At 40.7% G+C, this 18,104-nt stretch overlaps 1 protein-coding gene across 1 annotated transcript in view; it reads left to right on the top strand.

Annotated features, from left to right (window-relative positions):
• The window catches only part of PSPC1 (paraspeckle component 1), an 89,620-nt gene that overhangs the window by 14,533 nt on the left and 56,983 nt on the right, over positions 1 to 18,104 (top strand). The window contains exon 3 of the mRNA XM_066369137.1: positions 15,167 to 15,262. Within this exon, the coding sequence (XP_066225234.1) occupies positions 15,167 to 15,262 (96 nt within the window). The remainder of the gene's footprint in view (positions 1 to 15,166; positions 15,263 to 18,104) is intronic.

Below are 18,104 nucleotides of genomic sequence, written 5' to 3'. Positions count from 1 at the left end.
GTCTGTAGCTCTCTTGGGGAAAACTGACATCTTCATAGTAATTGACTTTTTTCAATCCATGAATGTGGTATATCTATATTTACATAAAATACTATTTTTTTAAAGATTTAATTTATTGACTTTTAATTTTATTTATTCATTTTAGAGAGAGAGAGAGAGAGAGAAAAGGGGGGAGGAGCAGGAAGCATCAACTTCCATATGTGCCTTGACAAGTGCAGGGTTTTGAACCGGCAACCTCAGCGTTCCAGGTCGACGCTTCATCCACTGCACCACTGCTGATCAGGCATAAAATACTATTTTTAATTTAAAAAAAAAATTTTAGGCCCTGGCCATTTGGCTTAGAGTGTTAGCTTGACATGCAGATGTATGTCCTGGATTTGATTCCTGGTCAGGACACACATGAGAAGCAACCATCGGCTTCTCTAGCCCTCTCTTTCCCCCTTCTCTCCCTCTTTTTTTAAAAAATATTTTATTTATTGATTTTAGATAGAGGAGAAAGAAAGGTGGTGGGGGAGGAGCAGGAAGCATCAATTCAAAGTAGTTGCTTCTGGTCTGTGACTTGACCTGGCAAGCCCAGGGCTTTGAACAAGCGACCTCAGCATTCCAGGTCAACTCTTTACCCACTGTGCCACCACAGGTCAGGCTTTCTTCTCCCCCCTCGTCCCCTCTCGCCCCTCTCGCAGCCAGTGCCTTGATTGGTCTGAATGTCTGCCCTGGCACTTGAGGATAGCTTGGTTGATTTGAGGATCTGCCTCAGTTGGGTCGCTGGGTAGATCCCTGTTAGGGAGCATGTGGGAGTCTGTCTCTTGATCTCGCGTCCTCTCACCTAAAAAAATGATTTTAAAAATTAACTTTAGAGAGAGAGGAAGGGAGTCTATGGCCATACCACCCTGAACACGCCCCGTCTCATCTGATCTCAGAAGCTAACCAGGGTTGTGCCTTTTTGTGCTTGGATGGAAGAGAGAGAGAGAGAGAGAGAGAGAGAGAGAAACATCTCTTTGTTCTTCCACTTATTTATGCATTCATTGGCTGTTTCTTTTATGTACTCTGACTGGGTATTGAACCCACAACCTTGACTTATTGGGATGACTCTTAACAACTGAGATACCCAATCAGGACCTTAAAACAGTCTTAAAGGAATGGGCAAGGTGTTGAATATAGAGGATCCTTGGGTTATGACAGTCTCTACATACGACATTTTGTGTTTATGACACTCACTCCCATAAAAACTTTAAAAAGTTGAGACAGTGTTTCTGCTTATGCCATTAGTGCTGTATTTTTTTTATACTACAGTACAGTATACAGTGCAGTATATTTATGTCCTTTTCCTTTATCTTTGGCTTAGTTGTTTTTTGTGTTCTAAATTATGATTTTACAACTGTGTTAGGATAGGTAAGTGACTTAGGCTAGGGTCTGTTTTGATTTACACCAAAATTCAGGTTATGTCACTTTATTAGGAATGGAACTGTGTAGTAACCTGAAGACCCTGGTATTTTATTATGTCAGGTATTTCATAATCTTGATCTCTTGGATTTCCACAGCACTGGTTATTATTTGTCCCATTTTACCAATGTTCGTTCAGAGATGTTAGGTACAGTAATTTGCTTAAGATTGCACAGCTAATAAATGGTGAAGTTTAGTCTTAGGCTAAATCCTTGCTTTTTATATTTTGCTACAGGTGGAGTGGTATATTCTTTCTGTAAACTCTGCTCAGGAATTTTGTTGTTAAACCATCTCATGGAACTCAGGATGCTCTTTTTCCTGCTGTTTGATTAGTGAATTTCAGCTGAAGTATCACTTCATGCAGAGAATTTCCTAACTGCTGTTTTGAAACGGGGCTTTCTGTTACTCTTTCTGATAGCTTTTTAAATGATTATTTTATTTGTTTACTTTTTAATTTTTGTTTCTTAGAAGACTTGGGATTATTTTGTTTAGCCTTGTATTCCAGGCCCAGGTATCTCTTAGTCCTTACTAGGTAGTCAAGTATTTATTGATAGACTGACTTAATCTCAGATATCTGAGATAATCCAAGAGATTTATAGGAATGGTATCCTAGGGATTTAGTTTCTTAAAATAGATGTCCTATGTAATAAACTTTTTCTTGAAATTTTTTTAAATTGTCGTCAAATGCTATATATATTACAAAACGCTTATATACTTGTATGATATATATATACTTATTAACATTATGTAAAAGTAGGTATAAATTCTGTATTTATGTCGTTTTAAAATTATAAGAGGCAGAAAAATGGGGGGAAAGGAAAATTAAATCTTTTATCTCTGATAATCATTGTTTGTCCACAGTGTTAAACATTAGAATCGCACCTAGACCATTAGAGATGCTCATCCCCTAGAGCTGCATGGGATAGGTGCTCACTAGTTAAATTCTTTTCTCTCTAGTCTGTTTTTCTTTCTCTCTCTCTATAAATATATATGTATTATTTTATTTTTTTAATGTGAGAGGAGGGTAGACAAGAGAGCCTCCTGCATGAACCACATCCTGCCCTAGTTAGGATCCACCCAGCAAGCCCCCAGGGCGATGCTCTGTCCCTCTGGGGCCTTTTGGCAGTGGAGCTATTTTTAGCACCTATGGAGGAGGCTCCACTGAACCATCCTCAGCACCAGGGCCACATCGCTGGAACCAAAGGAACCATGGCTGCGGGGGAAGGGGGGTGGAGAAGCAGATGGTCTTATCTCCTGTTATGCCCTGATCAGGAATTGAACCCAGGACATCCACACACTGGGTCTGGCAGTCACTCTACTGTTGAGCCAACCAGCTGGTCCCCCGTTTTTTTTTGTTAATGATTATTTCAGATTGCCCTTGCCAGGTATCACAGTTGGTTAGAGCTTCTTCCAAATATGCCAAGGTTGCAGGTTTGATCCCCTAGTCAGGGCACATACAAGAATCAACTGATAAATACAGAAGTAGAGCAAGAAATCAGTGTTTCTTTCTCTTTCTCCTGCTCTTTCTAAAGTCAATTAAAATAAGATTATTGTAGGTTAATTTAAATGAAAATAAGGGGCAGGGTAAAAGGTTTATAGGTGTTTGTATGGGAAATACAATAATTCTTAAATAACATAAAAATTGTGTTGCATGTATTCAACTATAAACCTACTTTTGCCACACTATATAATGGTCTAGTCTATATTTACCATTTTCTAGCTGATACTCTAAAAATAATGCTGAAATTGTTTCTTTAAAGCAGAAATATGTGTTCATTTCAGTCTTGGTTAGAAAAAGAAATTTTACCTTTAAAACAACTCTTTAATGTTGATGTAGATGGCATTTGCATTTATTAATTGTTAGCATTTGCCACATTTTTTCCCCCACTGTATGTACTCAAAAAAATTTTTTTGTTTTATAAATTCATTTGAGAGTCAACTACAGTATTGTACTAGACTCCTGAGTATAGTACTTGGCGTATCTCCTGAGAATATTCTTATAAAGCCACAGTATAATTGTCACACTGAGATTGAACATTTATTAAATATAGTTTATATTTAATAAATTAATACAGTTTTGTATTTATAATTTAATTATAAATTAGTACAGTTTATATTTAAATTTTCCTCATTGCATAATAATCTTTATAACTTTTTCTAATCTAGTAGACAGCCAAAGATCACTTATTGTATTTAGTTATAATTCCCCATTTTTATAATAGTTCTCCAAATGAAAGACGTAGTGCCAGAACATTGGCATTTTTGAAGCGTTCAGGACAGTGTTTTTCCAGAATGTTTTTCAGTTTTTGTTTTCTCATAGGCTTTGAGGGTTTATACTGTTACTCTCATTTTTGGTTTGGTTGAGAAGATTTCTAGATATTTTATTTATTTTTTAATTAAGTGAAAGGTGGGGAGGCAGAGAGATAGACTCCCACATGCGCCCCAACCGGGATTTACTGGGCAGTGCCGTCTGGAGTCCATGCTCTACCTATATGGGTCCATTGCTTGGCAAGCGAGCTATTTTAGCAAGGCCTTGGAGCCATCCTCAGTGCCCAGGGCCAACTTGCTCAAACCAATCTAGTTATGGTTGCAGGATAGGAAGAGAGGGGCAAGGGGGTACAGAAGAAAATGGTCACTTCTGTGTGCCCTGTCCGAGAATTGAACCCAGGACATTCACATGCCAGACCAACGCTCTACCACTGATCCAATTGGTCAGGGCCTCAAGAGTTTTTAGACTTTCTTTTTTACATTACTTCTTCGGGATTTATATGTTTATGATAATTTCAAGAACTTCTTTTTATTAAGCATCCTTTTCTTTTTAAAGAATTTATTTATTTTAGTAAGAGAGAGAAATAGAGACAGGATGGGAGAGAGAGAGGACAGGGGAGAGAGAGATGAGAACATCAACTCATAGTTGTGTCACTTAGTTCATTGATTGTATCTCATATGTGCCTTGATTGGGGAGCTCCAGCTGAGCCAGTCACCCCTTGCTCTACCCAGCAAGCATGGAATCATGTTGATGATCCCATAATCCAGCCAGAAACCCCACATTCAAGCTGACAACCCTGTGCTCATGCTGGTGACCTCAGGGTTTTGAGCCTGGGACTTCAGCTTTCCAGCTTGACACTATATCTACTGCGCCATCCCCAAAGATTTATTTCATCAAAGATTTTGTTTATTTTATAGAGATGGGGGAGCAAAAAGTATAAACTCATAGTTGTTTCACATTAGCCGTTTATTGCTTTCTTGTCATATGTGCCTTGACTGGCAAGGCCAGGGTTTTGGACTGGTGATCTTAGTGTTCCAGATTGACACTCTATCCACTGCCACTACAGGCCAGAATAAGCATACTCTCTTTTTTTTTTATTTTTTTTTAAGATTTTACTTATTCATTTTACAGAGAGAGGAACGGTTGAATGAGAAGTATCAACTTACAGTTGCCTCACTTTAGTTATTCGTTGATTGCTTGTTTTGTGTGCCTTGACAGGACAAGCCCATGGTTTTGAACTGGCAACCTTGACATTCCAGGTCAATGCTCTATCCACTCTGCCACCACAGGCCAGGGATGCGTCTTCTTTTTATAAAGTGATTTTTACTGTCATATTGTGAGATTTCTTTCACATTAAAATGCTGCATAGTATTTCATTATAATTATGCCAGACTTAACTGTTTCTTTATTGGGCATTAGACATTGCATTATTGGACATTAGGTTATTTTCCTTTTTTGTTGTAATAACTGCTCTTGTGACAAACCTTATGTGGCAAATTTATTCCATAAATTTCTTGGAAAAAGCTAAAATGGTTTATTCTTAAACTAATTGAGCATAGATAACCTAAACTTAGTAGGTAGTCAAGAATTCAAGTGTGCAAGATGAATTTTAAAGCCTTTAATTTAGAAGAAAACTATTGACTTGAATTCTGTGAGGAATAATTTTTTTTCTGTTACACCTATTGCTGTGGCTCAGATCTTTGTTATCTGTAGCATTACTCTGTGTACTAATTATTTGTCCCTTTCATTTTTGTTTTTTCTTTTTGAGAAAGAACAAAATTTATTGCTTCCTATATACCAATTCTCCCTCCCTCCCTCCCTCCCACCCTCCCTCCCTCCCTCTCTCTCTGTCTCTCTTTCTCTCTCTCTCTTTTTCTTTCCTCCTTTCTCAGAATGTTTATTGCATTGACTTGAGAGAGAGAGGGAGAGATGAGAACATCAATCTGCTCCTCTGTGTGCCCTGACCTAGGATTGAACCAGCAACCTCTGTGTTGGAATGATGCTCTAACTGAACTATCTGGCCAGGGCCATACCAATTCTCTTCCAACTTTTTTTTTTGTATTTTTCCGAAGCCAGAAATGGGGAGGCAGTCAGACAGACTCCTCCATGCACCCGACTGTGGTCCACCCGGCACGTCCACCACAGGACGATGCTCTGCCCATCTGGGGCGTCGCTCTGTTGCGACCAGAGCCATTCTAGCGCCTGAGGCAGAGGCCACAGAGCCATCCTCAGTGCCCAGGCCAACTTTGCTCCAGTGGAGTATCGGCTGCGGGAGGGGAAGAGAGAGACAGAGAGGAAGGAAAGGGGGAGGGGTGGAGAAGCAGATGGGCACTTCTCCTGTGTGCCCTGCCGGGAATCGAACCCGGGACTCCTGCACGCCAGGCCGACGCTCTACCACTGAGCAAACCAGCCAGGACCTCTTCCAACTTTTAAGTTATATATTAGTACTTTCTTTTGACTCAGGGGAGAGATGTTGTGGCTTTGATAATGATTTTTAAGACTGACTAGATATTTAAATCACTTTTTATTAGTAATTAAAGAAAGATGAACTAACCCCCCCCCCCCCATGTATAGTATTGATAAAGATTTAAAAGTAGCCTGACCGGGTGCTGGCGCAGTGGATAGAGAATTGGACTGGGACGCAGAGGACCCAGATTTGATACCCCGAGTTCATCAGCTTGAGTGAGGGTTCACTGGCTTGAGGGTGGGATCATAGACATGACCCCAGGGTTGCTGGCTTACCCTTGCTCTGCTGTAGCCCCCCAGTCAAGGCACATAGGAGAATGCAATCAGTGAACAACGAAGGTGTCACAATGAAGAATTGATGCTTCTCATCTCTCTCCCTTCTGGCCTGTATGTCCCTATCTGTCCCTATCTCTGTCTGTGAGTCTGTCAGAAAAAGAAAAAGATTTAAAAATACCCAGTGAATGAAAATGAATCCACATGGGTATTTTTATAACTCCTGGTGCTGATGGAATTTGGTCATTTTGTTTTTGGAAGGGATTGAGGTACTGGGTATAAAAACCTTAAGATTCTGACTCACTATTTGAAGTAGGTGCAATTTTTTTTAAAGGGGGGGGGAGAGAGAGAGTGAAAGTGAAAGTAGGAGTTAGGAAGAATTAACTTGTAGTAGTTGCTTCTCCTATTTGCCTTGAGCAGGCAAGCCCGAGGTTTTGATCCGGTGACCTCAGCATTTCAGGCTGATGCTTTATCCACTGCACCACCACAGGTCAGGCTGTGCTTTTGACTGAGAGTTTTGTTTTGTTTGGTTTTTACTTCATAAAATGTGTTTATTATTCAGGATGACTGAGAGTTTTGATGTATCATTTTGAATCTGGTTTATCATTTTATTTCAAATAACAAAATATTGGCCAAACATAAATTTATATTTAAAAAATTTTTTTTTTTTTTTTTTTTTGTATTTTTCTGAAGCTGGAAACGGGGAGAGACAGTCAGACAGACTCCCGCATGCGCCCGATCGGGATCCACCCGGCACGCCCACCAGGGGCGATGCTCTGCCCACCAGGGTGCGATGCTCTGCCCCTCCGGGGCGTCGCTCTGCCGAGACCAGAGCCACTCTAGCGCCTGGGGCAGAGGCCAAGGAGCCATCCCCAGCGCCTGGGCCATCTTTGCTCCAATGGAGCCTTGGCTGCGGGAGGGGAAGAGAGAGACAGAGAGGAAGGAGGGGGGTGTGGAGAAGCAAATGCGCGCTTCTCCTATGTGCCCTGGCCGGGAATCGAACCCTCGTCCCCCGCACGCCAGGCCGACGCTCTACCGCTGAGCCAACCGGCCAGGGCCTAAAAATTTTTTATTGATTGATTTTAGCGAGGCAAGAAGGGAGAGAGAGACAGGAACATTGATCTGTTCCTGTGTGTGTACTGACCAGAGATTGAACCAGCAACCTCTGCACGTCAGGATGATGCTTTAACTGCCTGAGCTATATGGCCAGGGCCAAATCTAATTTTTTTTTTTTTCAGTCTGTGAGAGGAGGGGTGGTAGAGATGGGGTCTTGCATACACCCTGACCACGATCCACCTGGCAATCCCACTAGGGGGCGATGCTCTGCCCACCTGGGAAATTGTTGTTCAGTGCCTGAGGTGGAGTCCAACTTGCTCCAATCGTACCATGGCTGCAGGATGGGAAGAGAGAGGGAGAAGGGGGAGAGGTGGAGAAGGAGATGGTCACTTCTCCTGTGTTCCCTGGCCAGGAATCGAACCTAGGACATCCACATACTGGGCCAGTGCTCTAGCCACTGAGCAAATTGGCCAGGGCCTCCTCCCCCCTCTCAATCTAAATTTTAAATAAAGAATTGGTCAAGTAGATTATTATACTTACAGTGGATTAGTATGCAGTTATTTTGGTAAGATTATTTTATGATATGAGAAAATGCAACACTCATGAAAAAATTTTTTAAGGCAGTATATGCCATAGAGACTGTAGTTGCCAGAGGCTGAGGGGAAGGGGAATGTTGTATTGATGGCTAATGAGTTCATGGTTTCTTTTCAGGGTGATAAAAATGTTCTGGGATTATACTGTGGTGATGGTTGCACGTACTAAGAACCACTGAAATGTATATTTTAGAAGGATGAATTTTGTGGTATTTGAATTGTATCTCAAAATACAAACAAAATTTTAGTTTGGTTACAAATGACAAACTCCACATTTGTTCATAGCTGAGCATTTGGTTATGCACGTAGCCTGTTTAACAACTGCTCTAGAACTTGTTTCTTGTATAAGTTAAATGTTAATATAGCAAATAAAAGAAAAAGAACACATTTCTATGTGTGTGTTGTCATCCAAATTTGTGTTAATGAACTGACTAGAAAAAAAAGGCTGAAATAAAAATGTGAGTATGTCAGAAGTTCTATTTGATTAATGTGTTTTCAGGTATATGGTGGAGGATAGGAAAGGGGTTCTCTAAGACCACTTCAAGGTTCACTAGAAAGACTCACGCCTCAACATAAAGTGTTGTGACTACGATTTGTAAACAATGAAAGAATACAGAACAGAATTAGAAAAGGAACATGCATATGGGGTAAAGTCTGGAGGAAACCAGGTGTAGGCTTTCTAGAGTTCTTTTCTTTTAAGCCACACAGGACAGGCTTACCTCCTCTAGCAGCTAATTGAGACAACACAAACGAAGTGTTGAATCTACCAGGAGAATGCCATGGCTAGATAGATTACTTGGTTAGATAGCATAATTCTGATACACCGAGGTTGCAGGTTCCATCTTTGGTCAGGGTACATATGAGAATCAACCAATGATTGCATAAATAAATGAAATAACCAAATTGTTGTTTCTCTCAAAATAAAAAAATCAATAAATAATTAAAAACTACTGGGGAAGTTAAATCCACCCTGGGGGGATGGGGGTGGAGGGTAGAGTATCAATTTAATAAGTTCTCATATAGTTGGTGAACACTAAAATTTCAGACTCCCAGAAAGAAAGAAAGAAAGTGTGAAGGTTGATAATCAACATAAATCAGATTGTATAGTTTTGGCACAGAAAACCAGCCAAGATCAGTTAGGTTGGCGAGAAAGCAGTTTCAAGCCTACTTGTTATCTGTTGTACACAAGTAATTATTAATTTTTTTTGTGTGTGTATTTTTCTGAAGCTGGAAATGGGGAGAGACAGACAGACTCCCACATGCGCCCGACCGGGATCCACCCTGCATGCCCACCAGGGGCGATGCTCTGCCCACCAGGGGCCGATGCTCTGCCCCTCCGGGGCTTCGCTCTGCCGTGACCAGAGCCACTCTAGCGCCTGGGGCAGAGGCCAAGGAGCCATCCCCAGCGCCTGGGCCATCTTTGCTCCAATGGAGCCTTGGCTGCGGGAGGGGAAGAGAGAGACAGAGAGGAAGGAAGGGGGGGGGGTGTGGAGAAGCAAATGGGCGCTTCTCTTATGTGCCCTGGCTGGAATCGAACCCGGGTCCCCCGCACACTAGGCCGACGCTCTACCGCTGAGCTAACCTGCCAGGGCCATTTTTTTTAATTTTTAAAAATTGATTTCAGAGAGAGAGGAAGGGCAAGAGAAAAAAACATTGATCTGATGTTCCACTTATTTGTGCATTCACTGATTGGTTCCTGTATCTGCCCTGACCAGGGATACAACCTTATTGTATCAGGGTGAGACTAACCAACTGAGTCATCTGGCTAGAGCTGTTAATAATTTTTTTTTTTTGTTAATAATTTTTTATACTTTTTCTATTTTATACTTAAAAGAGATTACTTTTCAACATTTTATTTGCTTGATCACACACCTTTTCATTAAACAGGGTTACTTTTATACTTACAAAAAAATATTTCTAATAAAAACTGTAAAATTTCTTTTTTTTTATGTATTGGAAACAGAAGAATTTTCTAGACATATCTGCTGATGATGGAAGTGTCAATTGCTACTTACCTTTCAAAAAAGGCACACTTAACTCTTGAAATATATCATCGCTGTCATTTGGGTCAGATTTTAAGTGTTTACTTTCTCTTATGAGCAAGGATTGATAATTTTACTACTTAATTTTACTTCTTAGAGGTCTTCAAAAGAAAATTAAATTTTTTTCTTAAAAGGACCATATGGGCCCATTGCAGGTTTTTTTTTTTAAATTGGGTCATTTTATAAGTCTAAGATAGATAACTTCAGGTCCAAGTGATTTTATTTTTACTTCATTATAAAATTTTATTTTCTCTCTTTCCTCTCTTCCTCTCTCTCTTTCTCTCTCTCTCTCCTTCCCTCTCTTAAAAGTAAATGAAAGACCTGACTGGTAGTGGCACAATGGATAGAAGGTTGACTTGGAACTCTTGAGGTCCCAGGTTTGAAACCCCAGAATTGCCGGCTTGAACACGGGGTCATCAACATGATCCCAAGGCTTGAGCAAGGGGTCTGTGGCTGGGCTGGAGCTCCCGGTCAAAGCCAAAGCATATTTGAGAAGCAATGAATAAAAAATTAAAGGGCCGCAACTATGAGTTGTTGCTTCTCATCTCTCTCCTCCCTCTCCTTTTCTTTTTGTCTTAAAAATAAAATCATCATCATCTTAGGAATTACTTTATTATTACTCTTTAATTCTCAGCTCTAGTTAATAAAATACTAAAATTAGAAAATCTTGCAAAGTGCTCTTATATCTGCAAGAGCATTCGTAGTGAAATCTACAAGAATGATTTCATAGTGAAATTATCATTATATACCCCCCCCCCCCCCGTTTTTTTGAGACAGAGAGAGAGAGACAGACAGACAGGAAGGTAGAATCATCAACTCATAGTTGCGGCACTTTAGTTGTTCATTGATTGTTTCTCATATGTGCCTTGCCCGGGGGGCTCCAGCCGAGCCACTGACCCCTTGCTCAAGCCAGCGACTGTGGGATGATACCTATGATCCCGTGTTCAAGCCAGATGAACCCGCACTCTATCAAGCCAGCAACATCAGGCTTTTGAATCAAGGACCTCTGCATCCCAGGTCCATGTTCTATCCATTGAACCACCACCAGTCTTGCCTTAATCCTTCATTTTTAAATTTTAGGCACTTGGAGCTCAAGTCAGCGAACATGGAGTTATATGTCTGTGATCACACACTCAAGCTGCTGAGCTCGTGCTCAAGCTGGTGACGTTTCAAACCTGGGTCCTCAGCATCTCATGTTGATGCTGTATCCACTGCAACACCACCTGGACAGGCCAATAAAAATTATTTAAAAAAACAAACATTCATGTATATCATACATGGTCTTTTTGTGTTATGTAATTTGATTAATATGATTGTGACTGATGTTTGCTAACTTATTTATTGTTTTAGAAATGGAATTTCAGGAACAAGTTATAAATGTCTAACATTTGTATGTACTGGTTCAGTTCTTATCCAGAAGGCTGTAAATTGTTCCCCTGCAGCATATGAGTGTCTAGTGGGCCATATTCATTCATATCTTGAAACTTGAAACTTTATAGTTATGACACTTAGCGTTATTTGAGAGTATAGTAAAGTCATTCTCTATTTTTTTTCACTATTTCCTTCACTTCGTCAAATTAATCTTGTCAGTTCTAAATATTGTCATGTTCTCTATGACAAATGATCTGCTTAGTACATTTTTTTTCTTGAATTTCCTTTTCTGGTTTTTCTCTTGGCTGGTAATGGCCTTGTGGTATTGAAGTTTCTGTCTTCGTTAGCTTCTGCTTAGGTTCTTATTTGGCCATACAACTATTCTTATGTTTGTGGTCCTGCCATAGCTTCCATTGGGTAATGATCCATAGAGCATCTTCGTTTTGTTCCTGGGGCCTTTTGGGCCCTCTTAGAAGTACAGACCGCAACCTTCCATGGGTTGGCTTGGCTTGGCTTAGGAACTTGCATCACCTTTCTCATACTTCATTGGATTGCATGTACTCTTTGAGGCTGTATTTACTCCTTCATCATGTTTCTTATCTTACATATTGGATATGAGGTCTCATTCTTGAAATTGAGGCCTATAAATCCCTTTTCTTTTGGGTGTCCACTCAGTTTATTCGAGGTTTCTTTTTATTTATTTATTTATTTATTTATTTATTTATTTATTTTGTATTTTTTCCGAAGCTGGAAATGGGGAGAGACAGTCAGACAGACTCCCGCATGCGCCCGACCGGGATCCACCCGGCACGCCCACCAGGGGGCGACGCTCTGCCCACCAGGGGGCGATGCTCTGCCCCTCCAGGGCGTTGCTCTGTTGCGACCATAGCCACTCCAGCACCTGGGGCAGAGGCCAAGGAGCCATCCTCAGCGCCTGGGCCATCTTTGCTCCAATGGAGCCTCGCTGTGGGAGGGGAAGAGAGAGACAGAGAGGAAGGAGGGGGGGAGGGGTGGAGAAGCAGATGGGCGCTTCTCCTGTGTGCCCTGGCCGGGAATCGAACCTGGGACCCCTTGCACATCAGGCCGACGCTCTACCACTGAGCCAACTGGCCAGGGCCTTATTCGAGGTTTCTATACTCTCATTGTCTTCATCACCGAAATATATTTGACACCCGCTTTTAATTCTTTTTCTGTCTAAAATGTCTCCCCTAGCCCAGGAATTACGTCTTTTTTTCTTCTTCTTACAGCTTAGGTTTTAAAGTCTCGGTTAATCTCTGCATCTTTATTGTAAAGGGATGTTTTTGGAATCCAGAAAGTCCCTTCATTTCTGTAGCTCTTCTGTTAACACCTCTAAATAACAGTGGTTATTTTTCTGAATCATCTCTCTTCAGAAGTAATATAAATAGGTTTTATGGCCCTGGCTGGGTAGCTCAGTTGGTTAGAATGTTGTCCTGATATGCCAACTTTACGAGTTTAGTTCCCTTTCAGAGCATATAGGAAAATTAACCAATGAATGCATGAATAAGTTGAACAACAAATCAATGTCTCTGCCTCTCCCCCCTCTAATCTCCCCTCTCTTCCACTGTCTCCCTTCACTCCCCACTTTCTCATTTTACTTCTTTCTCCCCCACTCCACCACTTTTTTTTTAATACCAATTGAAAAACTTTTTGCTTGTATGCTGAGAAGCTGATAGGAAGGAAAAATTTAATATCAGTAAGTATATCACTTATTCCACTTATTCTTTTTTTGTTTTTCCTCAATGAGTTTCCCCTTTCTCCTGTTTTACTTAGGTAAATGGTAAAGGAGGAGGGTTCCAAGTCATAACTTTCATTGTTCATTTTTTTAATTAAATTTTTTTAAAAATTACAGTTTACATTGTTTTCTATTCTTCTTGACTCTCTCCTTCCCTCTACATGCTCCTTGAAAATGTTGTGTTTCTGACTCCACCTCCTTCCCTTTTACCTGGCTGATCTTTTAGGTCTCTAGGTTTTGAAAGATTTTTCAGAGCAAGACTGGTTAGACACAAAGAGGCTGGGAGGTGGGCAGAGATGGGATTTTGAGGTTGTGGGACATGAGAACTTGACACCACATACATAGAACATGACTTAGTACTCATTCTTATCCTTTGTACTTTATAAAGGTTAACTGCAGTGGTTATAAAGGTTCATAGTTCTTGGTTTGCTTTTCTGTCATCTTGAATAGACTGCTCTAAAAACAAGCATTCATCTTTGTCTGACTTTACTGTTCATTTGTGACTGGCACAGCAAATGGTAATTAATTTTATGAGTATAATATAACTTCTGAGAAGTTTTTTTTTTTTTTTTTTTTTTTTTTAAAGAGACAGAGTCAGAGAAAAAGACAGATAGGGACAGACAAGCAGGAACAAAGAGAGATGAGAAGCAGCAATCATCAGTTTTTTGTTGCAATACCTTAGTTGTTCATTGATTGCTTTCTCATATGTGCCTTGACCGTGGGCCTTCAGCAGACCGAGTAACCCCTTGCTCAAGCCAGTGACCTTGGGTCCAAGCTGGTGAGCTTTTCTCAAACCAGATGAGCCCACACTCAAACTGGCCACCTCCAGGTCTTGAACCTGGGTCCTCTGAATCCCAGTTCGACGCTCTATCCACTGCACCACTGCCCGGTTAGGCAGAGAAGTTTCTTGAAAGACATTTTCCAAGTATATATCTTGGAATTAAAAAATTGTTAGGGCCTGACCAGGCAGTGGTGCAGTGGACAGAACTTCGTGGGATGCGGAGGACCCAGGTTTGAAACCCTGAGGTCGTCTGCTTGAGCGTGGGCTCATCTGATTGGACCAGGGCTCACCAGCTTGAGCAAGGGGTCACTTAGTCTGCTGTAGCGCCCCAAGTAAAGGCACATATGAGAAAGCAGTCAGTGAACAACTAAGGTGCCGCAACAAAGAATTAATACTTCTCATCTCCCTTCCTGTTTGTCCCTATTTGTCCCTCTCTCTGTCTCTGTGACACACACACACACACACACACACAAAATGTTAGGAGCCCTAGCCAGTTGTCTCAGCGGTAGAGTGTCAGCCTGGTATGTGGAAGTCCTGAGCTCGATTCCTGGCTAGGGCATACAGGAGAAGTGCCCGTCTGCTTTTCTCCTCTTCTCCTCCTTCTCTTATCTCTCTCTTCTCCTCCCATAGCCAAGGCTTCATCGGAGAAAAGTTGGCCGGGGGCTGAGGATAGCTCCACAGCCTCTGCCTCAGGCGCTAGAATGGCTCTGGTTGCAACAGAGCAACACCCCAGATGGACAGAGCATCACCTCCTAGTGGGCATGCCGGGTGGATCCTGGTCTGGCGCATGTGGGAGTCTGTCTCTGCCTCCCCGCTTCTCACTTCAGGAAAAAAAAATTATTAGGAAGATGTTAATTTTAGATGCATTAATTTTTTTTAATGGATTGATTGACCTTTTTTTTAGAGAAAGGGGAGAGAGAAAGAAAGAGAGGGAGAGGGAGAGAGATTGGAAGATGTGGGAAGCATCAACTTGTAGTGTTTGTTTCCTGTATGTGCCTTCCTTGACTGGGTAAGCCCAGGGCTTTGAACCAGCAACCTCAGCATTCCAGGTTGACGTTTTATATACTGGGCCAACAGGAGACCTGCATTAATTCTTATTAATACTTTTTACCTGTCTAGGACCCCACGTCCAGTCATTGTGGAGCCAATGGAGCAGTTTGATGATGAAGATGGCTTGCCAGAGAAGCTAATGCAGAAAACTCAACAATATCACAAGTAAGATTTTATTAATAAAGGTATTTTAGATATGTGTCATCAAGGGTATATCTTACATCACATTTGTTTTCAAGTATTGTTGGATTATTAGATTTTCTGTTTAGTCATATAATTTTTTTTAGAGTGGCCTGGTCTACATGGAATGCTAGTTTTTTTTGTATATGGGTAAAACGTTAACATAATACTTAGAAACGTTTTTACTTTTATAACGGGTAGAGGTGGGTTGGTAGAAGGAGACTGGCAGTATTTATGCTAGAAAAACAGTAAAATCTAGGTATCATGATAATATTTCTTTAATTAGTAGGCTTCATGTATAAATTAAAATGACTTTTTTGGGAGGTAGAGTGAGGGAGGCTCTAGATAAATAATTTGACAAAGTTTTATCTCTTCTTAGAAATAGAAAAGAAAAATCTCCTATTTTCAAAATGCTGTATATTATTATTATTTTACCAGTTGCTTTTCACTCCTTATGATAGAACTTTTTATGTAAGTTGTCTCTATGGATACATTTTAATCATTCACTTGTTTATTTAATAAATAAAACTGTAACATGAATTGAACAAATGTAATGCTTTTGTGCCATGTACTGTTGTAGGTGCTCCCAGTGCCATTTTGTACTGTTTCTGCTCTCATGATGCATACATTTCTGGTGGGGAAGATATATAGTAAACAATGAATCAAACAATAGAAAATAGCAACAACAACAAAAAAATATAGCAGCTAATAATGAATCAAAGATTATAAAACAGTGATTAAGTAGTGAGAAGTGCTATTTAAAGAAACACTAAAGTGAGGCATAAAGGCTTAGATCAAAGGGCATGATGCATATTTAAAGTTGATTGACACTGGCAGATGGTTCTCCAGAAATACATGAATTTATACTCATTGGTTTATATATAATAGTAGCTTTTCATCCTGACAAATGGATGTTATGATTTTAATTAAGATTTAATAGTCTATTTTATGCATATTTTAATTACCATTCTTTGATGTTTTTTCCTTTCAGTAGATTCAAGTGACAAATAGTGTTTGCTATGTATGCCTTGCTGAAGATGTATCAGTGAACAGAATTCATGTTGTGTGGGGTGGTAAGGTGGGTAAACAATAATATAAGTAAAACAAATACAGTGAAAAGGCAGGGAAAAGTTAGGTAATGGGGAGATAGGAGATGGCTCTTTTACACAGTGTTAGGATAGTTTACCTGAGATGGTGACATTTGAGTAACAGCTTGAGGGGTCGAGGGGAGAGCTGGCCATGCAGCTTGCAGAATTGGGGTGTAGTAAAGCAGTGATCCACAACCTTTTTTGGGCCACGGACCAGTTTAATGTCAGAAAATACATTCTCGGACCGGCCTTTAGGGTGGGACGGATAAATGCACAAAATAAAATTATGCGACTAGCGTAAAAACTGTGGTATTTTTAAATATAATTGTCGAACTTACGATATTTATTGGGCTAAGTTAAAGGAGGAATGAACATGTCCTCATTATTCAGGCTGTATTTAAATTTGTTATTCTGACAATGTTTCATGTGTGACATCAATATGTAATATGATAGGTTCAAGCTCGCTACCAATCATGAACCTATGACAATAAAAATAAACATGAATCTACTGTGTACTCGTATGCAACTTTATTAGAAGCGTCCTCTTAACATCGCACCAACAACATAACATGAGTAACATCCTCTCTGCCTCCAAACACTTTCTAGTCGCTATGGTAACATTTAAACATGCCTTAAAAATAAGATACAACACAAAAACAAATATAAAGTGCATGAAAAATACAACACACCATTGTTATGAATATTGTAAGTTAAGGGTTATTTATTATAATGTTTATACAGAATGAGAGATATTAGCCCATCTCTCAACAACCATAACGCTTAAATCAGTGGGAGCCCTGAGCTTGTTTCTCTGCAACGAGACGGTCCCATCCAGGGGTAATAGACAATGACAACTGATGTGTGTTGCTTATGTCCAGTCTATTCCGTAATTTTGTTTTGGTTGCTGTCACTGCAGAAAATCCCACCTGTCACTGCAGAAAATCCCACTTCACATAAACAGGATGTCGGAAATGGCAACATGGTTTTTAGTGCTTTTGTGGCGATCTCGGGGTATTCTGCCATGACTTTAATCCAGAACACCGGCAGAGTTGTAGTCTCAAAGATTTTTTATTTTTTATTTATTTTTTATTTTTTTTTAGAGAGAGAGGAGTGAGAGAGAGAGACAGAGAGAGAGAGAGAAAAGGGGGAGGAGCAGGAAGCATCAACTCCCATATGTACCTTGACCAGGCAAGCCCAAGGTTTCGAACCGGCTACCTCAGTGTTCCAGGTCGACGCTTTATCCCACTGCGCCACCACAGGTCAGGCCTCAAAGATATTTTTAAGGCCGCTGTCATTTGCGATCTCCAGTAGTTGATCCTCTTCTTGCATAGACAGGCTGGAGTCACCTGGTTTGTTGACAAATGGATAGCAGATCCATTTCTTGGTAATTCGTGGGTCTTTTGTGTTTGGGAAGTAGCATTCAAACTCTTTTAAAAGCAAATACAGGTGATTGTGCACCAGCTGGGACAATGAAGGCTTGGGTTCAGTCTCTTCCAAAATTCCCGCGAATGTTTTAAACATGTCAAATATACCCCTGTTCACGCGTCGTTACCACAAATCCAGTTTGGCTTTAAATGCAGCTACTGGCCCTGGCCGGTTGGCTCAGTGGTAGAGCGTCGGCCTGGCGTGCAGGAGTCCCGGGTTCGATTCCCGGCCAGGGCACACAGGAGAGGCGCCCATCTGCTTCTCCACCACTCCCCCTCTCCTTCCTCTTTTCTGTCTCTCTCTTCCCCTCCCGC

The sequence above is a fragment of the Saccopteryx leptura genome, chromosome 2 (genome assembly GCF_036850995.1).
Source record: "Saccopteryx leptura isolate mSacLep1 chromosome 2, mSacLep1_pri_phased_curated, whole genome shotgun sequence".
Lineage (NCBI taxonomy): Eukaryota > Metazoa > Chordata > Mammalia > Chiroptera > Emballonuridae > Saccopteryx > Saccopteryx leptura.
The sequence above is the reverse complement of the archived record's forward strand: the minus strand, read 5'-3'. Positions and strand labels throughout refer to the sequence as shown.